At 36.9% G+C, this 23,722-nt stretch overlaps 1 protein-coding gene across 6 annotated transcripts in view; it reads left to right on the top strand.

Annotated features, from left to right (window-relative positions):
- The window catches only part of LOC149777543 (uncharacterized), a 77,423-nt gene extending 54,298 nt beyond the window's left edge, over nucleotides 1-23,125 (top strand). For 5 of the 6 annotated variants that reach the window (XM_089942137.1, XM_089942140.1, XM_089942142.1 and 2 more), the window contains 2 exons: nucleotides 19,049-19,285; nucleotides 20,068-23,125. In XM_089942137.1, coding sequence (XP_089798263.1) covers nucleotides 19,092-19,285; nucleotides 20,068-20,857 — 984 coding nt within the window. In that variant the 5' untranslated portion in view covers nucleotides 19,049-19,091 and the 3' untranslated portion in view covers nucleotides 20,858-23,125. Of the gene's footprint in view, nucleotides 1-13,913; nucleotides 14,403-19,048; nucleotides 19,286-20,067 lie in introns of those variants that run through there. The other variant, XM_089942141.1, reaches the window with a different exon arrangement.
- The last annotated feature ends 597 nt before the right edge of the window (nucleotides 23,126-23,722 follow it).

The following is a 23,722-nucleotide window of genomic DNA, read 5'->3' as shown; positions in this document are numbered from 1 at the left end:
AAGGGTTAGAGGAAACTCGGCCTACTCAACCCCATTCCTTAAGCATGAACAGCAAGTTGGAAGGAGATAAGATAAAATCTTTAAAAACAGAGTCTTCGTGGAAATACTGTCCTTTTGCAACACGCGTGTTTCGCAAATAATTCTTCTATTATAGCAAATCATTTTCTTCAAATATGTAAAGCAGACAGTCCAATATTATTGGGAACACTGTTGTAATTACACTGTAATTACATCGTGAGTGCTGGATACATCATTCTTCTATTAGGTTCAACTGTATTTTTAAAAAGATATTTTATATAAAAACGTGCGAGTCGGTGGTACTTGGTGTAAACTGGCAAGCGAATATTAGAGGCTGGTAAGTGTGACGCAGAGAAAATTACAAATCAGAAACCAGACTAATGGGCACGTTGCAACACGGGAAAAAAGTATAAATAATTCATGCTTCATTAAGATGGAGGATGCTAGGCATCTGTGGTATCACACCCACAGGAAGAGTCAAGTTTTAAATGAAAATGTGAGAAAGACCTTTCATTAAGAAAATGCTCTTTAACTTAAAGAAATAACAAGAGTTTCTTGAACGGACTGACGCTGTACTGGTGAAAATGAACTTCCATGAATTCAAGATACGACCATTTCTTCCTTTTCATTGCCGAATGTTGAAATATCTGATATTCTTGAGATACAAGATTTGCGCATAGCATGTGACAGTCATATTGGGACAAAAACGACAAAATTATAAGACTTCTGATGTAAACCCCATGTATATACCACCGTAATCACCATCCATTCAAGGACATTAGCGACAAAATTTTCAATATGTTCATTGTGGCAGCTATATTTGAACTCGACCGGTACTATTTTCATTCTGGATCATCTAGGTTTGCTAATTAGTCTTGTTGTAAACAATGTTTTTAACACTTTTAATTTAGGAAAAGTTGCAAATTTAAAGATTTTCAAGATGGCTGACATTGTGTCCATGCTGACTGTCAGATTGGGACCATTTTCATTTTCATAAGAAGTCTTCTGGTGAAAATCATATGTTGATACGTCTTTCCAGCTGGGATAAGTAACGATAAGACTTTCAAACGCCGTACCGGATACTGGACCGAAACATTTTTTTTTTAATACAAACTCGATGCCATCATCAGAAAGCTTCTGATGAAACCCCTTGCTGATATGACTTTCCGTTGAGAGAGTGGCAATAGCAAGATTTTCAATTTGTCTGCTGTGTGGCCATATTGGATTTTAGAACAGCACCATTTAATTTACGACCAACTCAACATCATAATAATTATTTTAGTGAAGACCCCATGTTGTTATAGTCATCCATTCAGGTGGAGTAGCAATGACAAGATTTTCAAGATGACTTGGTGTGGTGGCCATATTGGATGACCAGGTTGCACCATTTGTATTGAAGATCAGCTAAACATTATATGAAGTCTTCTAGAGAAATATAACACTGATATAACTTTCCATTTAAGAGGTGTACAAATAATAACATTTTCAGGATAGCTGCAATGGTGGCTAAGATGGATATCGGATCACCTCCATTTTCATTTATGAACAACCAGACAGTATACAATGTCTTTTAATGAAAACCCTGTGTTGGTATAACAATTCATTAAGGAGTAACAATAACAAGATTTTCAATATGGCCACTTTGGTGGCCATTTCGGATGTCTGATCGGAACCTTTTTCATTTAGGACCAACTAGACATCATAAAAGGTGTTCTGGTGAAACGCTCTTGTCATTACGACTTTCCGTCATGGAGGAGAGCGATATCAAGATTTGAAAGAAGGCTGCCGTGGTGGCAATATTAGACATCAGGCCGCCATCATTTTGATTTAGGGTGAACTTGATATCAAAATAAGTCATATTATGAATCTCGATATTACCAGCCATTTAGGAGATGTAGCGATTAGATTTCCATGATGGCATATGTGTTGGCCATATGAACAGAACCATTTTTATTTAAACCAACTATACCATGAGATGAATGCGAGACCAAAATGTCATGGTAATCCTCCAAGTAGTTTTCGGGAAGTAGCGATTATAAAATTATGCAAATGGGTAAATGGACGCTAGACAGTCGGCCATCCCATTACGTTCATGGTCGATAATCTATAGAGTTCCAAACGTTAAAAATACTGAATACAAACATACTATGATTTTCATGAAACTTATCTACAAAAAGCAATGGTTGCTCTAATCAAGTTGTAAAATAAAAATGACAAATAATATTTATGACATATTTTTTCTCATAATTATTCGAACACTGTACCGTGCATGGCTTGTCTAAAATGATTGCAGTCTAGACATATATCTCCTTCTCTATGGACCCCCAATACATACAGAGGCATATATAGATAAGGTGGCAGTCTGCTATATTAGTCAAATTAAAAACTCTCAGATAAAATATCTACTAAAAAAAAACACAACAAACGAACTGAGTGCTTTTCCACTGGCAGAAGGTGTTGCTGGTATGTACAAACTACATTCTTACTCTAGCAGCCCTAGATGGTTTTCAAACGGTTGAAGACAATGACACCAAACAAGATAATGAGACTTCTTTCAATCACAAAAGTCAGATTACCATGGAAAATTGTGTTCTAAGTGACTTGGTAGTTATGACCAGGGATCTTAATCTATATATATATGACCATTTTGGTGCCATATTGAATGGCTTCCATGGCATCCAAATAGATACCATTTTATTTAGGACCAACTACAAGTCATAACAAATGATGTTTTTAAAACCCCACGTTTATATATGATCATCCATTCAAGAGTAATATTGATAACAAAAGCTATATTTGGTTTTTATGGCGACCATATTTTATGTCACATCGGTACCATTTCCATTTAGGACAAACTAGACATCATAAGAAGTCTTATAATGAAGCCCCCATGTTCAAATATGAGAATCTGTTCAAGAGAAGTAGCATTAGCAATATATTCAAGATGGCGCCTGTGTCAGCCATATTTGATATGCGAGTAGCACTATGTTCATCTAGGACCAGCAAGATCATGGGATGGATGTCTATGCAAAGTTTTTTGGACTATCATACAAACAGTTTAGGAGGAGTAGGGACAACAAACTTGACGACAGACTATCCCATAAACTTTTGTGGTCTACGACCAGTAGAGGTAAAAACGATCCATAAATTCACATATCTGATGTTTCAACTTTTATAAAGAGGACGCTCGATAATAATAATAATAATAATAATAATAATACTTTGAAACAGCCGTATCGAAATCCCAGCGATTCGAGCAAAGTACAATGACATTCGAAGTCATATGACCAAAATACAGCGTTGACATAAACGTTAAAGAACCGCATGTGCTGCACAGGCTGTATGCTATTTACACTGTCGTCATGGCGAAACACTGGTTCTCTCTTTGTGCGATTACATCTCATATAAACAACTTCATGTGCTGCACCGTCTGTATGCTATTTACACTGTCGTCAGGATGAGACAGTTGCGCTCTCTTTGTGCGATTACATCTCAATGTGATAGTTCTACTCGTTCAATAATCCATTGAGGCACATATACATACTGATGTCGATACACCCTCTGCCAAGCCAGCAACAGTGATGAATAGATAACCTCTTTATACTCAGTCGGATTACTTAATGTCATTTCATTAACGACTCTGACACCGTCTTTTTCTCAAATGTGACAGCAAATAGTCAGCAGACGTGATTAACAGCAAACTTGCCACCATATATTATATCTGTGCTGCTCAGCGACTCAAGATTACAGTTGCATTTTTCATCACCAGGATACTTCAACGGTTTAATATTTTGCTAACGACGAGGATTGAATAAACAATTCGATCAAAAAATCAAATGTTGGTAGAAAGCGAGAACACGAACCTGATCTATCTATGGCCGTAATTTTATAAACTTATTTGGATGGTCTTGATCCAAATGCTGTTGTTTTTCAAGTGTAATGCTTTGGCTGCATATCGCCCGTACAGGAAAATTTAATCCTAATAGGGGACGGAAACAACACATAGTAATTAAAAACCCTCTTCTCTCTGTGATAATGATTCACCAGAGAAATGGCCAAGGAGCTTGGTATTTCATACATGACCAGTATTAGCCGATATACGTATAAGAGCATAAAGGTAAGATGGTGTATTTTTCTTTTTGGTGAGTGGGAAGCGAGACATAGCAATTTCTTTTCTGGCGGCCACAACATCATCAACAGTTTTGCTGAAATTTTGGTTAGAAATTTTTATTTCGAAAAGGTTTTGACATATTCTGATAATGCATGGTAAACTAAGGCTATTTGTTCTACGAAATGCTCGCTCGCCTTTTTAGTCTGGAGGCAAAGTCCCATTACAGAAAATATGTTTTAAGCTGTCGTTTAATGTTTATTAATTTGTTATATTTCCTAATGCACATTATTTATTTTGTTCATACAAGGAATGAATCGTTATGAAGTTAAGACAATTCATTCGGTGATATGCAGTCTTGACCTGTTGACCTAATGGTCAAGGTCACATCAATACAAATTGTGTCATGGTTTGGTTTTGGTTGATATAATTTAGATTCATTTTCATTGGTTCATAGCTCCAGAACTCCTTAATTGGTTTTATTTAGAATTGGGACGAATACACCATGAACTAAGATAATTCACTCGGTGATGTGCGGTCTTGCCTATTTCACTTTGGGGTCAAGTTCACAGTCATATAACGTCAGTGATACAGTTTTGGCTGAAGGATTTCTACGTGATTATATTTCCTAAACCCCTAATGCTGCGACACGCTTACTCAACATTTAGACCTTATGGGTAAGGTCACAATTCGAGAACATTTACGTTAAGGTTTTGGTTAAATGTTTGTGATTTCCTTTTAGTTTCTAAACCATTAAATAGCTTGTGTTCATACAACTTTTTAAAACTAGACAGTTTATTCTGCGACATGCTCATTCAACCTTTTTAATTTGGTCTCACGGATCACTTGTTTGCTTCAGTTGTACACTCGATAAACAAGCCTGTCACGTTTTGTATTGAATTTTAGATCTTTCATTATGATCTACGACACAGTACTTCGTTTACTGTTGCAATCAGACAGTAAGAGTACTTTACGGTAAATGGTTCGGTGACGGACTCGGAATCATTGAGTGGAATTGTGCTAAGGTTAGCTCAAGTCTGGTTTGTGGTTTAGCCCTGAGCATGGCATTAGCTCGGATCAAATATCATGGTGTGTCTCTGAGTATGGCATTAGCACAGGTAGGATTTTATGGTTTGTCTGTGGGCATGGCATTAGCTCAGCTCGGATCCCATGATGTGTCTCTGAGTATGGCATTATCACAGGTAGGATTTTATGGTTTGTCTGTGGGCATGTCATTAGCCCAGGTCGGATGCCATGATGTGTCTCTGAGTATGGTATTAGCACAGGTCGGTTTTTATGGTTTGTCTGTGGTCATGGCGTCAGCTCAGGTCGGATGCCACGATGTGTTACACTTTACTGCTAATGCTTTACACTAAATCTATTTCCTGTGCCTTGAAACACGAAAACTGGCCCAAATAATAAAAATAACAGTTTTCATTCATGATTTTATTTAGTTTGTTCATTAGGTTACGGAAATTGTGACTACAGTTTAAGAAAACAACCCCACGACTTTTATAACAAAATGGGCGCAATTCACGTAAAGATAAAAAATAACATAAACTAGCATCCGCTTGTAAAAAAAAAAAGTCCACTAACCAACAGAAAAGCATGTCAATGTAACGAACATGGATACAAATAGCGTTTTAAATTGGTATTTACAATATGGATAAGAAAAAATCATACCTTTAGTATTGGAGTCTCCGCATGAATCGTGTATTTGTTTCTAGACGATCGAACACTTTAGAGAAAAAGAACCCACACTAAATATTTATCAATGAGAGTTGGGTGTTTAGTGTAGCGTTAGAGGATAGGTTCACAAAGTATAAAGAATTGTTGGATATTTAGTTTGGAGTTAGAGATCATGGTAGGTTAAGAAAGTACTATGAAAGAGCCATCGATTCCGAATCAATAGGGATATATACAATTCGTTCAAAAGCTACTACCTTTTCTGAATAGACAATTATTTAAATGGTTAACGTATGCACATCAGCTTAAAAAGCACCCCACCAAAAAAGATAAATATCGTTGTCTGAGAGCCTTCAATAGGTATTTAGTACAATGTCTATGTACCAGTACCTTGATAACAACCCTCAATAGGTCTGTAGTACAACGTCTATGTACAGTACCTTGATAACATCCATAAATAGGTCTGTAGTACAATGTCTGTGTACCAGTACCTTGATAACATCCCTCAATAGTTCTGTCGTACAATGTCTATGTACCAGTGCCTTAATAACAGCTCTCATTAATTATGTAGTACAAAGTATATGTACCAGTCCTTAATATCAGCCATCAATAGTCTGTAGGTCTGTAGTACAACGTCTATGTCCCAGTTCCTTGATAACAGCCTTCAATAGGTCTGTAGTACAAAATCTATGTACCAGTACCTTGATAACAGCCCTCATTAGGTATGTAGTACAACATCTATGTAACAGTCCTTGATAACAGCCCTCAGTAGGTCTGTAGTGCAACGTATATGTACTAGTTCCTTGATAACAGCCTTCAGTAGGTCTGTAGTACAACATCTCTGTACCAGTACCTTGACAACAGCCCTCGTTAGGTCTGTAATATAATGTCTATGTACCAGTACCGTGACAACAACCCTCATTAGGACTGTTATAAATGTTTATGTATCGGTACCGTGATAACATCCCTCATTATTTCAGTATTACAATGTCTTTGTACCAGAGCCTTGATAACAGCCCTCATTAGGTATGTAGTACAATATATATGTACGAGCACATTGTTGGCAGCCGCCAACAGGTGAGAAGTACAATGTATATAAACCAGTACCTTGCTGACAGCCCTCAACAGGTCTGTAAGACAATCTTTATGATCCAGTACCTTGCTGACAGCCCTCAACAATTCTGTAAGGCAATTTCTATGTTCCAATACATTGTTGACAGCCCTCAACATGTTTGTAATGTAATCCTATGTTCCAATACATTGTTGACCGCCATCATTTGGTCTGTTAGGCAATCTCTATGTTCCAGTAAATTGCTGACAGCCCTCAACAGGTCTGTAAGGCAATCTTTATGTTCCAGTACATTCTTGACAGCCCTCAATTTGTCTGTAAGGCAATCTCTATGCTCCAGTACATTGTCGACAGCCCTCAACAGGTCTGTAATGCAATTTCTATGTTCCAGTAAATTGTTGACAACCGCCAACAGGTGAGTGGTACAATGTCTATAAACCAGTACCTTGCTGACAGCCCTCAACAGGTCTGCAAGGCAATCTGTATGTTTCAGTACCTTGCTAACAGCCCTCAACAGTTCTATAAGGCAATCTCTGTGTTCCAGTACATTGTTGACAGCCCTCAACATGTTCGTGATGTAATCTCTATGTTCCAGTACATTGCTGACAGCCCTCAACAGGTCTGTTTGGCAATCTCTATGTTCCAGTAAATTGTTGACTTCCCTCAACAGATCTATAAGGCAATCTCTATGTTCCAGTATATTGTTGACAGCCCTCAACAGGTCTGTAATGCAATTTCTATGTTACAGTAAATTGTTGAAGCCCTCAACAGTTCTGTAACTTAAGGCAAACTCTATGTTCCAGTAAATAGTTGACAGCCCGCGACATGTAAATAAAGGCAAACTCTATGTTGCAATAAATTTTTGACAGCCCTCAACAGGTCTGTAATGTAATCTCTATGTTCCAGTAAACTGAACGCATTTAATATTGTGCCGTAAGCACGAAGCTTTTGTCCGCAACATTTCGTGTTTTGTAGAAGGCAAAGCTCTAAGCAGGCCTTATTCTATAGCTATCGACACACGCATTTGACTTGGAACGCGTGTTACAGAATGGCTTCGTTTACGAATATCTCCGAATGACACGGGGTTTTCTGAATTCGTTTCGTTGGGGAAATTGGCCAAGAGTATAGATTTTTATCTTCGAAATTGGATTTTTAAGCTTGATATTTCTTTCAGTATGCTGCATTTACGACTTAATTTCTTTCCAATATTTCGTTTGTAATTGATGATCGGGGGAGTCGAGGGATACAAAAAGGAAATATGTCATGCATGCCATGCCATGCCATGTACCATCGGTTACTTTTGTTTTATTTCAACCAAGGTTCTTATCAGGTTTCTGGAAATATGGATTATCATCCAGACTTCACACATAAGTGCGGAATCGTCCTTTTTACAAACTCTTTCTGGACAGCCTGTAGTTACATATTGTATTTTTACATTGTAAATTGAAATATAATTCCAATATTGTCATAGTGGGGGATTAAATATATATATAGATATATATATATATATATATATATATATATATATATATATATATATATATATATATATATATATATATATATATATATATGCCACAGGATAAATTCGAAGAGCTCTTTTTTCGTTTGTATGTATGTATGTATGTATGTATGTATGTATGAGATATATATAACATATGCCACAGGATAAATTCTAAGACCTCTTTTTTTTCGTATGTATGCATGCATGTATGTATGTATGTATGTATGTATGTATGTATGTATGTAATTTATTAAGTGTGTGCCGATGACAGATATTAGCATTGTAGACAGCAAGCTATGAAATGAATGTTCGACTATTTACTCGCTTAAATTTCCGAAAACCCACCTAACGCATATCTTCTATATACAGCCAAATGTAGAAGATTCAACTTAGAAGTTACATTAAATGATACAAAAATTGAAACTGTGAAATGTACCAAATTTGTACGTATCCTCACTGATAATACTTTATCCTGGTCCTACAACTTTGAACACTCTTTATGTAAGAAATTGGGAATTTTAAGAAAAGGTTAGATGTTTGTGTCAGATCAGTTGATCCGAAAAGTGTACAATGCAGATTTTTTCTTCTTCCGCATTTGATCTGTTCCTGTACTATATTAAAAGATCCTCGCAATTCCTCTTACATGCAGGGACTATACAGCTTGCATAGCTGAGTAATCAGGGTGATTTTAAATGTCAAATATAGTTTAACATCTACATAATTCCTTTTCAACACTTTTATATGGATGCCAATTAATGATTATATTCCTTTAGAAAAGTTGTTCTTATTTTCATCGTCTTCAAAATTTAGCACCAAATTGACCTAAATTTTTTTTTTTTTTTTTTTATACGTTTGACAATAATATTAGCGCAAGCAGTACGCGGTCGAGTAAAATCAATAATTGATATCGAGGAACGTATTATAATAAATTGCTTTCTTTCAACGGTATATTTTTATGAATAGTTTGTGGTATGATACTAAACAAGAACCAAATGTTTTAGCTTTTCGGAAATTATTCCTATATAGATGTTTCAATGAGAAATCCTGGATTTTGGTACGTGTAATTTATCTATGTGATACCAGAATGTTAACATTGCATAATTTGTATTAACTTTTATTCTATTTGTATTCTTTATGTGGTAAATGTTAACTTTGAAATTTTCATTTACTAATTACGTATATATTTGTAGAATATTTGTTTTAATTGCAGGATCACCATGTGAACTTGCTGTAGCTAATTATTTTACCTTGGATAATAATAATAATAATAATAATACTAATAATAATAATAATGATAATAATAATAATCATCATCATCATCAACATCATCATAGTAATTAGTAGTAGTAGTAGTAGTGGTGGTGGTAGTAGAGTTGTCATGTCACAGAGTGTTAGGCTATACCTCTTAAAATGAAATATGTAAATATTAAAAATTAATCTTAAAAGAAAACAGTTGTAAATATGGTGACCATCGGTTTTGCCGGTCAAGAATAATAAACTATTCTTATGTTACGTGATATTCGAACACACTTTTACCTTTGGGTTCATTGAATTTGACCCTCAGTGGGGGCCCCGAGTGGCCGAGTGGTCTAAAGCGCTCACCGTTCTGGATCACTGCCATCTCACCTCTGCGTGGGTTCGAGTCTCAGGCTCGGCTAACGTGGATACATAAGAAAGCTTGCCAGTAGCTTCTCGTGGGTCGGTAGTTCTTCCCATGGTTCTCCAGGTTTCTTGCTCTACCAGTTATACTGGCCGCCATGTATAGCCTATGCTGTGATGAAAAATGGCGTCAAACCGTACAACAACAACAGCAACATGACCCTCAGTGATCATTGTAATAATGACCTTCTTTGTTGGCCAAGGCTGGCTGATTCACTTCAGTCCTCGCCGATCCTTGGTTTTTGAAGATGAATATTGTACTAAATTGATTGCCTTCATTATTTCCTTTTTTTAGAATTAGGGCCGTGCGCTATTATAATGAATTACCTAGGTATTGTGAAAGACTTTTTTTTACATTTCTGGTTCATTGGTCTATATTTTATCTATTGATTGGGAAACTCCGATTAATTTGTTCCTTTTGTGACTTCATTTTCATAGGCAATCTTTGTATTTGTGTTGTGATGTGAATTATATTGTTAACGTAGCTTTAACAATTTTAGTCATACCGCCACGATATCTGCAGTGTTGCAGTTTAAAGTTATGTCCAGTACTGGGACATCATGCCGCAGACAGCATTATGTCCCGCCCAGTCTCATTATTCTGACGGGGCCCCGAGTGGCCGAGTGGTCTAAAGCGCTCACCGTTACGGATCACTGCCATCTCACCTCTGTCTGCGTGGGTTCGAGTCTCGGATTCGGCCAATGTGAGAAAGCTTGCCAGTAGCTTCTTGAGGGTCGGTGGTTCTTTCCTGGGATTTCCCGGTTTCTTCCTCCACCATTAATACTGGCCGCCATGTATAGCCTATCTCGTGCTGAAAAATGGCGTTAAACCCTACAACAACAACAACAACATTATCCTGACACCAGGCCGACCAGTCCTAAAACAAACCTCTTAATGCCGAGCACCAAGCGGGGCAGTTGCTAGTACCATTTTTACAAGTGTTTGGTTTGTATGTATGCATTGGTTTTAATCTCTCTATTAGCCCCGAGTGGCCGAGTGGTCTAAAGCGCTCACCGTTACGGATCACTGCCATCTCACCTCTGTCTGCGTGGGTTGGAGTCCAAGGCTCGGCTAGCGTGGGTACGTGGGAAAGCCTGCCAGTAGCTTCTCGTGGGTCGGTGGTTCTTCCCTGGGTTTTCCAGGGTTCTTCCTCCACCAGTTATACTGGCCGCCATGTATAGCCTATCTTGTGCTGAAAAATGGCGTTAAACCCTAGAACAACAATCTCTCTATTATATTCCAACGGAACAAGTAGCAAGATACCGAACTTCTGTTTGAAAATAACTGTAATATCAGTGAAAGGTCGTTCTATTATTAGAACCTGAAGTTGTGTAATCACTGCGTTGATCATTCACAATGAGAAATGTACAAAAGGTTAACACACTTCGACAGCAAACAAAAATTAGCGAACTCAATATGGAATTTGATTTACTAATGACTCATCATTTGGATCGGACCCGGGATGGAATCATTACATACTCAATGTGGACAATACTCAGTATTACTCAGTTTATGAAAACCAGTTAAATGATTATTAAAAGCAATGTTAAAACATTCTTATAGACAAAGTGATAAAATATATGTGAAACTGTGCTCAGTTTTGTTGAAGTAAAAAAAAATATTTGAATTTATCATTGCCGTTCACATTTCCAATATCTCTTACCGTCCACCGCAGTAACGCTGAGACGTCATCTAAGTAATTTCTAAATATTATATTCCTATGTATTATGTAAATGGACCATATATACTAACTTCAGTTTATGAGAATCGGGAGAAAAATAAAAGGTAACTTTTGTTGTAAGCTTAATTTAAACACACACACACACACACACTCGCGCGCGCGCGCACGCACGCACGCACGCACACACACACACACCGTATAATATATTTATTCACAGTAGTAAGATTGTTTTTTGGTTTAGATTATAATCAGTCTATTTTGCATCCTATGGTGGGTTAATGCTCTACACGCAAATCATGGAAATTGCCTGATAGTAACACATGGGTGACTAAAGACAGTCATGGAAATCACCTGATAGTAACGCATGCATGACAGAAGTCAGTCATGGAAATTCCCTGATATTAACGCATTGATGACTAAAGCCACGAAGAACTTGGTGTACTGCGATCCTGAACGTTTAATTTTCTGCAGGTGTGTGGGTGGGGGAGTCTTGGAAGTTGTTTTCGAACCGGAACACATACCTGCGCTTCGTTTTGTTTTAATCTTTCACGTGTTTGGGCTTCTTTTGCATTAGGGACGCATTTATAATAAGTGAATATGCGGTGTTTGCTTTATTGGTGTAGTTTGAATTTGATCTTTTATATTATATATGGTTCATTTTAAGTACATACCGATCGAATGTTACAGTTCCAGTATTGAAGATATTACAAGTCGAAAGGTAAAACGTATAGTATATGTATTACATAGTCCTGTTATAACACTCACTTCAGTAAAACATTTTGCAACTTGAACAAAGTTTCAAAATTGTGACTAAGCAACTAATTCTTTTTCTTTTCTTTCATTCTTTGTCTTTTATATCTATGTGGTCAGAATTGTCTTTTATATCTATGTGGTCAGAATTGTCTTTTATATCTATGTGGTCAGAATTGTCTTTTATATCTATGTGGTCAGACTTGTCTTTTATATCTATGTGGTCAGAATTGTCTTTTATATTTATGTGGTCAGAAGTACTCACGGCACACGTGGAATTATTGCATTTCCTGGCAGTTAAATTTTGTGTCATACAAATGTGTACACATACTATTATTTACATTTTGTTATCGTACAAATGTGTACATATACTATTATTATATTTTATTATCGACACATGTGTACATACGCTATTATTTACATTTTGTATCGTACAAATGTATACACATACTATTATTTACATTTTGTCTCGTACAAATGTGTACATACACTATTAGTTACATTTTGTATCATACAAACGTGTACACACACTATTAGTTACATTTTGTCTCGTACAAATGTGTACATACACTATTATTTACATTTTGCATCGTACAAATGTATACACATACTATTAGTTACATTTTATATTGTACACATGTGTACATACACTATTAGTAACATTTTGTATCATACAAATGTGTACACACACTATTAGTTACATTTTGTGTCATACAAATGTGTATACATACTATTAGTTACATTCTGTGTCTTACAAATATGTACACATACTATTATTTACAAGCTGTCACCTGTGAACTGACCTCTGTTGAGGGTAAGCTACCCCAGGCATAAATAAGTCATGTATTCAAGACATGATATCAACTGTGTCAATCCTGGTAGAGTCCAGACAGAAATGTGTAATCTGTTGAGTATCACTTCTACTTCATTATCAATATTTATTACATATGAATGCGCTAGTTTGCATGTACAAAGCAGTTTACTTAGAAACATTTAATATTAACATGTTTTCTATATCGGATGATTTTACAACCTTTTTCCAATTGGAAATTCCCGACCCACCCCTTTCAAGTACGGGAATGTACCAACACGTTTCTCAGAAATATCTCTTAAGTGTCATGACCGTGGCACCACAATATGCCTGCTAATATGAAGTCAGACTATGAAATAAATGGCCGTCATCTACGTAGAGGGAGTGCACATATTGCCTAACAAAATATAAACAGGTACGCAAAACATTTTGTAAGTAGGCCATGCAAAAAAAATTCCAAATTTATTGGTTAGTTTTGTATGCCAGTAGAAATCTACTATGACGAATTTTTGGGCTTGCTAGAACAAATGAATTTTGAAAAAACGTGACAATCCAGATAATGAACTGACCATTGAATAGTATGGGGGAGTGTGTGGGTGGGTTAGCGGCTTTTAGATTTTCTTTCGAACCAGAATATATTTGGTGTTGTACCTGAAGATAATTTGTTTTGAACAAATATGGTTGATATAAATGCGCTGTAGCACTTTTTTCCCCTACAAATCACAACATGAATATCTTTTATAGCCATTGGGTTGCCTGGAATCTTTTTCTAAATAAAATAAAAGGAATCACCCCCTAAAAGGTAAATAATCACTTTCTAGTTATAGGAATAAATTTTCTTACTAAAAGAGGGGACCCGAGTTGCCGAATGGTCTAAAGCGCTCTCCGTTACGGATCACTGCCATCTCGCCTCTGTCTACGTAGGTTCGAGTCTCGGATTCGGCCAATGTGGGTATGTGAGAAAGCTTGCCAGTAGCTTCTCGAGGGTTGGTTGTTCTTTCCGGGGATTTCCCGGATTCATCCTCCACCATTAATACTGGCCGCCATGTACAGCCTATCGTGTGCTGAAAAATGGCGTTAAACCCTACAACAACTGCAACAACTTACTAAAAGAAGGTAACTTTTTCTAGTACAGGGATATCTACTGAGGGTTTGTGCCATTTATGACCAGCTGTTTATTTATGATGTGTCTATCCATCCGTTTGACGTAATACGAAATGCTGCGTTTAGTTCAGTCTGTCAGAACTATTGCTTCACGAGTGATGTGAGATGATAAGATAATGCATCACGATGAGTATTATACTCTTCAGTCAAAATTACGTAATTTCGACCTATATTTTATACTCAGTGACCTGCGTTAACCTTTTATGGTTTAGTTTCTCAGACATTATTGCTTGTATTCACGTAGCATGATACGGTAATATACTTTACTATACCATACAGACAAAATATCTAGCCTTTGCAACACGGCCAAACCATCAATCATGGTGTTTTAGACAGAAAAAACTATATACGAATTTGATACGGCGTAGGAAGGTGTCGAGGCTGTCAGGCCGAGATGTATGTTCCTACACCGTATCAAACGGATTCTTTCCCCCGACTAGGAACAAAGCATTTATGTGGGATTGTGCTTACTACATTATTTCAATTTGTTTATTTTATGGAAAGAAAATTAGGTATTTAGCGTTTTATGAAGGATATGTACAACCTTTTTAAAATATCCCCACGTACGTAACCGCGCCAGGCCTAGATATATATACTAATCAGTCGCGTCATCGGTCTGTCTGAATCGCAGACATATTGGTTTACTTTCTAGCTTTGAATTTGTATAAATGTTGTATAAAACATTTGAATGGAATTAAACTGTAGTCACATGCAAGTGGATCGGTTCCTTACTTCTCAAATGGACCTGTTTTTGACCAGTAAGTGATCATTTCTCTTAACCTGCTTACTGAATACACACATTCTACTTCAGGCAAATTTCAAGGGTTTTCACTAAAAAAAAAACATTTGTGATGTCTCGTTGTCCCAATTGAAAGTGGTCTGATCTGGGGTCCAATGTTGCCGCCGCACCAGTCATCTTGAAAATATTGTTATGGGAACTCCTCCTCAAAGAAAAGTCATATTGACGTATAGTTTCACCAGAACTCTGATTATGATGTCTAGCTGATCCTAAATGAAACTAAAGTCGCTCTAACATCCAACATGGCTGGCAGAGTGACCATCTTCAACATTTTGGTATCGCTACTCGCCCCGAATGGAGAGTAGAATCAGCATGCGGTTTTATGAAAAGACTTCTTATGATGTCTGGTTGGATATAAATAAAAATGGTGCTGCTCAGACATCTAATATTGTGGCTAGATTGGCCATCTTGAAAATTTTGTTGTCACTGTTGCTCTTGAATTGAATGGTTATATCAGTAGGGGTTTCGATTGAAAGACTTCATATGATGTCTGGTTCGTCGTAAATGAACATTTTCAAATCTGACCTTCAATATAACCATAACAGTGGTCATCTTGAAAATCTTACTACCGCTACTTCTTCTATATGGCTGGTCATATTCCCATTGTGCTTCACCAAAAATCTTCATATGGTGTCCAGTTAGTCCTAAATGGAAATTGTGCTAATCTTGCATCCAATATGGCAACCATTGCAACCAACTTGAAAAATCTTGCTATTATCACTCAATGGGAATTTCACTAAAAGACGTTTGGTAATGTCTTCTTGGTTCATAAGTAAAATGCCACTGATTTGACGTTCGATATAGCCATAATGAAAGCTATCTTGAAATCAACTTGTCTCTACTCCTATTAAATGGAACGTCTTTTTTGACATAAGGCCATCAGAGGAGTTCTTCTGATGCATAGTCGGTCTTAAATGAAAACGATGCAAACTGATCTAGCAACTAATTTGAAAATCCTGTTATGGATAAAGCATATCAGAGATGGTTTCCAGTTTCAGCAGTTAAGAGGATTAAATGGATTTGTCTTGAATTCCTGCAAATTATTTGTGCCAAATTCAGTGTCAGTCCCTCCGAGGGACTCTTGCTTTAAATGATATAATCAAAGTGCTTACATTAAGATCACTTTCACTAAGGCATTATTAGATTGAAGAATATATGTAATATTTACTTACATCCGAAACTGAAGAGTTTGAGAAACTTTCAAAATATATGCATTTTCAAAACTGATGAACTTCGGTGAGGAGAAAGTACCCTTTAATACACTTTTATGGGGAATGTAATCTTAGTTCAAATTACAATTAATTCTACACACACAAACACACAAACATACATACATACATACATACATACATACATACATACATACATACATACAGACAGACAGACAGACATACCATTGTCACTAGCCATGTTTCAAAACAAAGTAAAGAGGCGAGATGTTGGAACTTCTTCTTTCGTGCTCAACGCAAACAAACACACACACGTCATCCAGCTGGAAAGCATAGTGATAATATCCAAAACTGTATAGTAATCACCATCGCCAGATGGCAGACGCGCATGCTGCTCAGCGATAGGGCAGAATCTGGTATCGTGTCCCCTTTACTTTATCGCAGCATGCTTAATTAAGTGCGTAAGGTAAACAGCCGCCAATCATGCAAAATGACACTTTTTAAACAGCATATATAATCCAAAAGGAAACGAGCAATAATTTGTTTCAACCTATTCATCGAATTTGCTTATTGGCCTTCACCAGTCCGACATGCAGAGTACAGCGCACGTGCACATTTTTCTGCTACATTATAGCTCTGGATGGACGGAAGGAGACGAGTTTACTTAGAAATCGATCTTGGTCGTTTGGACTTGAAGGTTATTGTGTCCATGGAGGGTAGGAAATTTGTTGCCAACACACATACACACGCACGCACACAAAATCTGTATAGATTTGTTTGTGAGCGTGTATTTTTCTAAGCTGTTCTGACATGTTCTAACTACAGTGAAATGGATAGCTACTATTTGATGTACCGCTCCGGTAGCCTAATGGTTCGAGCGTCCGTCTCGGAAGCGGGAGGTTGTGGGTTCGATCCTCGGTCCCCGGCCGAGTCATACCAAAATGGTACTAACAGCTGCCTCGCTTGGCGCTCAGCATTAAGAAGTTAGTGTTAGGACTGGTCGGTCTGGTGTCAGGATAATGTGACTGGGTGGGACATTATGTTACATGTCTACGGCATGATGCCCCAGTGCTGGACATCACTATAGACTGCCACACTGCAGACATCGTAGCGATATGACTGAATTTGTTTTAAAGCTACGTTAAAAATCCAAATCACACACACACACACCAGCAACACATGAAGGATATATTGATGTGAGGAAAGTGATCAGGGTATCTTGTCCAGGGTCATGCCATAGCAACTGTCCCACATTGATTCGATTACGGGATTCACACTCGGACCTTTCTGGTCGCGAATCTGGACTGTACACTAACCACAAATTTTAATTTTTAGATAAATCAAGACAGAAGAATCAAACTCTCTGAAATATTGCCATGTACCCCGAAAAGTTCGATAATCAAGTTTAAACCGTGTCAATTTACTTTTAATGCGAATAGAAACTATTCAAGTTTGGAAAACAATTTCAGTCTAGTTAGATACATTATAGTTGGTTCTGTTTGTTTGGTTCTGGAAATACCAGCAACACATGAAGGATATATTGATCCGAGGAAATTGATTAGGGTATCTTGTCCAGTGTCATGTTATAGTAACCGTCCCAGATTGATCCGATTACGGGACTCGTACTTGGGTCTTTCTGGTTGCGAGTCCGGACGCTACACTAACCACTAAATCACCGCTGCTGCAGAAGTCCTGTTGCTGGCAAATTACATACGATCTAACGTATAGTCTAACAATAATTTGGTCTTTTTTATTTTTGAATTTTTTTGTACTTATGGGGCGGGGGGAAAAGGAGTGACCGAGTGGTCTAAAGCGTTCAACGTTATGGATCACTGCCATCTAACATCTGTCTGTGTAGGTTCAAGTCTCGGGTTTGGCCAATGTATGTATGCGAGAAAGCTTGCCGGTAGCTTCTCGTGAGTCGATGGTTCTTTCCGGGATTTTCTCGGGTTCTTTCTCCACCATTGATACTGGCCGCCATGAATAGCCTATCTTGTGCTGAAAAATGGCTTTAAACCCTTTAACAGCAACAACAACTACTTACTCTGGTATTATATTTAAAATTAGAGGATATTTCTTTCCGTACATTACAATGAATTTTGACCCCACCTCCCCAAAAAATAATGTCTTTCAATACGTCACGAACTATGACATCATACGAGTTTAAAAATACGTAAAATGTAATATTGCATACATGAGTATGTCTTTAGTTTATAAAATGTTCCTTAAAATGCACATCATAAACCATAAATATGGCGCATATAACCAATAAGCAACACTGTCCTGCCTTCATTACATGACACACGGCGGCCAAGGAATGATATTTTTAAAGCCAAAAATGGTATAAAAGAAAAGGTATTATTATTTCAGTTCATGATGGTCTAAAACAATGTTTCTGAGAATGATCAATGTCATATATTTTTTGAGAAAAAATATTATCGAGTCATTATTTATGTTGTTTTATTTGAGGTATGGTGACTGGGATGACCTCGGATTTGTATGTGTAAAACCTAGTATTCCAAATGAAGGTATTGCCAGACTTCACTTGTATATTGTTATAGTCAGCGCAAACTACGATCCTACATTCAAGTTAGCTTGAATTTATGTAGTTTTTATTTTTTATATTACAGAGAACACATTATTAAGCGAGAGTAATAGATATCCTAATGTACGATGATCATGATGGTGATGGCGTTCATAATGTACGTTCTAGCAAACATAGCAGGAATGTTCCTATTCTGGATGTTTGAGAAAAAGGAGGAAAAAGACACAGAACAGGCCAAGGTAGTGTCACGCCGAAGAAACCGTCTGTACAAGCAGCCATCCATACTGTCCATGCTAGGTATAGAGAAGAACAACAACAACAGGTGTGTGCTTTTTATTTTACCTTTATTGTACACCTTCATTTACAGTACACCTTTATTTACACTACAAGAACGTTATAGTAGAGTAAAAGCAGTAGCTATTCTGTAGTAGCTTATTTCAGAATGTCAGCAGGTTCATAGGACAATATCACTACGCTAATACAAGTGTAAATAATTTTCTTTAGCAGTGATTATTACATGTGTTGACCTTAGTCCTATTGTGATTGCCTCTTTCTGTCGATTAGTCTTATCGTGATTGCCTCTTTCTGTCAGTTAGTCTAGCGTGATTGCCTCTTTCTGTCAATTAGTCCTATCGTAATTGACTCTTTCTGTCAATTAGTCCTATCGTGATTGCCTCTTTCTGTCAATTAGTCCTATCGTGATTGCCTCTTTCTGTCAGTTAGTCCTATCGTGATTGCCTCTTTCTGTTGATTAGTCCTTTAGACTTATCTCTTTCGGCAGGTTTAGATGGACACTCACAAAATCTGTTGCAGTAGTAACTGACTATATTTTGATTCATTTTCTTTCCATAAAATAGTAGTTAGCTGTACAAATAATCTGTCTTTTTTTATGAAACGTTCTACTTTCACATCTGTTTCTAGAATATTATAATAAATAACATTTATTCTATGAAAAATATATAGAAACAGGAGATGGTCTGTTCTTCATCATCTTCTTCTTGTTCTTCTTTTTTTTCCTTTCTTCTTCTTCTTCTTCTTCTTCATATTATTATTAATGTTATTATTATTATTATTATTATTATTATTATTATTATTATTATTCAGGTACTTCTATGCTATAGAGGACCATTTCACTAGTTTCCAGGAAGTGAGTCAGGCGTGCAAGAAAGCCGGACTTGAGAACTGTGGATTAATCGTTGGCGTAGATTTTACAGCCAGTAATGAGTGGCAAGGTAGGAAAACCTTCGGCGGAAACAGTCTGCACAAGATTGTGGGAAATAAAATATACAATCCATATCAAAATGTGATTCACATAATGGGAAGTACCTTGGAACCTTTCGATGACGACAAACAAATTCCTGCGTTTGGATTTGGGGATGTTACAACAGGTGGTGAAAGTGTGTTTTCTTTTTGTCCAGACGACACTCCGTGTGACGGATTTTCTGAGGTGCTTTTGAAATACAACGACATAGCGACAAAAATTCATCTTAGTGGACCAACAAACTTTGCACCTTTGATACACAAAAGTATTGAAATTGTAAAAAAATTGAACAAGTACCATATACTATTAATCATTGCAGACGGACAAATTAACGAAGAGGATCCTACAATTGAGGCAATTGTAGAAGCTTCCAATTACCCGATGAGCATAGTTGTGATTGGAGTAGGAGATGGTCCCTGGGATACAATGGAGGATTTTGACAACCATTTACCCAGAAGGACATTTGATAATTTTCAGTTTGTGAATTATCATAAAGTGACTGGCAAGTCGCGAAGACCGGAAACTACCTTTGCCCTTCACGTGATGATGGAGATTCCAGATCAGTATAAAACCATAAAACAACTTGGCTACCTAGATAAGAACGAGACATCTTTTAAGACGACCATGGTCTAGTAAATCGTTCAAAACTAACGCATATCCATAATTTACTATGTCATCACTGACATGCAACGTATCAAATACGACTATCTGACTGATTCGAGTATGTGATCGACTCTGACTCAATTTTTATTCGTTGAGGCCGTTGATTTTGATATTGAAAAATCCTTCTAGCTTTCTATTTTTGCTTTGAAACTAAATGTGTATAGCTAATGACAAGCTACAATTTATTTGCAGAATCTTTCAAGATTCATTTTAAGAAGTTCTATGAATCAGAAAACGTTAAGGCAAGATGAAGGATAAGACCAGAGGAAAGCAAATGTTTTCACTCTACCGGAAACGAGTGTCTAGTCTGTTCAAGCGCTATGTTACAATTATGTATCTCTTGGATGTGCTTGGTAGATGCTAATCATCTCAGCATAGCTAAGATTTCATTGATCTACTGACCTATATTATCATATAACAAAGTATAAATGTTTACCTGATTGCATCTATACAATATATAGTTTTGTCGCCGGACAAACGTTTTCACTACCAGGTGGCAACCCACCCAGTGTTGGCTCTATAAGAGGAACAGATCTTTATAACTACTAAGATTTTTGTCCATGAAAAAAATAAGATTTTGAATAACATTACAAATTAGTGGGCGGAGCATTCTCTTGAAATACTAGATGTGAAGTCATTATGCTGTCTTCCGAATGGCTAGTTTGTCTTGATCATTACCAATGCAAATCGGGACCCCGAGTGGCCGAGTGGTCTAAAGAGCTTTCCGTTACGGATCATTGCCATCTCACCTCTGTCTGCGTGGGTTCGAGTCTCGGATTCGGCCAATGTGGGATTGTGAGAAAGCTTGCCAGTAGCTTCTCGTGGGTCGGTGATTCTTCCCGGGTTTTTTCCCCGGGTTCTTCCTCCACCATTTATACTGGCCGCCATGTATAACCTATCGTGTGCTGAAAAATGGCGTTAAATCCTACAACAACAACAACAACCAATGCAGATCATTTTGTTTTGGTGTGCCACCTCCTTTCCCATCGTTTGATTACAACTGATATGCGTCATTTGATCTCTTCAGCAACTTAACTGCATATTCTGCAATTGATAGCTTTAGTTTCATCTTTATGCAATCAGGTATCCTATGACAAAAATGCACTCGTTGAAAAAGGATTGTAATTTCTCCCGGAAAGTCATCCATGGAGTATGCAGGAAAGGCGAGTTTTGTCTTTCATTTAAGTAGTGGGAGAAAAAAAAATGTCATCGCGTTTCCATTACCGGCGGACTAAGTTATGTTAAGGTCTTGTGACAAATATTTATTCATACATTTTCTGCATCAAATTCTTTATATGGCTGAAATTGTAGAATGTTATTGCAAAATTCTATACCCAGACATGCTCACATTCCAGGCATTACCACAGCAACCTTTTCATGCGAGGCACCGCGTTTCACGGAACTTAATACAAACTTTCAAAGTTGGTTTTGGTATCAGGTGAGTTTTCTCGCAGTAAATGTGATTTTTAATACACGTCATATAACCTCGTGTTAATTCATGCTAAACGTGAACTGTATAAAGCTAGGTTTGCCATCGTATAATGTTCAATGCGATCAGGGTTTATGTTGTTGTTATATATTGATAGGAAGAGATCATTTCCGACCTTGATCTCTTGGTGCATTATGCGACATCATAGCTAGGTAAACCGTTCTTCACGGCTTGGCTAGATAGTTACATGTGAATAATACAGTAGGCACAGCTCGCGCTTCATCGACAACATCTGAGATGAAAGGTCGAGCTGAAATGTCAATACAAGGGATGAAAATGTGGTAACATCAGTTGGTTGCGAGAAAATGCAATTAGTCATCTGCCGCAGGTGCCAAATGTCAAAAGTTGAATCGTCACAATCAGCACAATATAAGTATGTATGTTTTCTCCTGTATACACATCGTTCTGTCTGGTATGCACGTATTAATGAACGTCTGTGTAAACAAACATGTATGTATGTATGTATGTATGTATGTATGTATGTATGTATGTGTGTGTGTGTGTGCGTGTGTGTTGCATGAATGTTTGTGTGTATATATATATATATATATATATATATATATATATATATATATATATATATATATATATCAACGGACGGACGGATTGATGGATGGATGAAAAATAAAATGTTTAGTATGATTCTGTACTAAGATTTCAACATTTTTTCACATATGACCAGTCATTTATTGATTACGCCTTTCTAATGCGTTAGTTTATTTTTCTAAATAAATCTGTTCTAAAACATAGTTTATTTTCTTCATTCGAAAACACGCCGTTACCATGATTGTGGTCCAAAAGAATACCTTTCATAGCACGGTCGTTAGCTGACAGATATACGGTATGGCAGCTTTAACAGTCTATATGTACATGTCCCAGTATTACAATATTATTGGGTTTCGAGTGAAATAGTATGTTAGGAATGTATGACGCCAACCAAATACCGTATTTGATTAGTTAAACATCCCTTCGAGATTGCTAATCAGTTGAACAGTTGAACTTTTTAATAGTTCCACTTGTAATTTTGGAGTTAGTTTGTTTTGCTTTAATTAAGTTACTTTTCATTAAAGTGCCTTTATTGTTCAACTTTCAACATATGTGAAAGGTAATGTAAAAAAAATTACTTTTTATTAAAGAGCCTTAATTGTTCAACCTTCAACTTTCAACATATGCGAAAGTTAATTTAAATAGACATGAACAGCCTATTTTCTAATATAAACATGTATACGCGTGAGTTCAGGGTTGGAGGTTAGTCATCTATTAAACGATACTCGTGACCTGCCATGGTTCTGATTTTTATAGTGATAGGGTTTTTACAGCAATATTGCTAACGAACCATATTTCAT

This window comes from Sinohyriopsis cumingii, chromosome 18 (assembly GCF_028554795.1).
Source record: "Sinohyriopsis cumingii isolate HCF-2022 chromosome 18, ASM2855479v2, whole genome shotgun sequence".
Classification (NCBI taxonomy): Eukaryota; Metazoa; Mollusca; class Bivalvia; order Unionida; family Unionidae; genus Sinohyriopsis; species Sinohyriopsis cumingii.
This window is presented reverse-complemented; position numbering and strand designations above follow the sequence as displayed.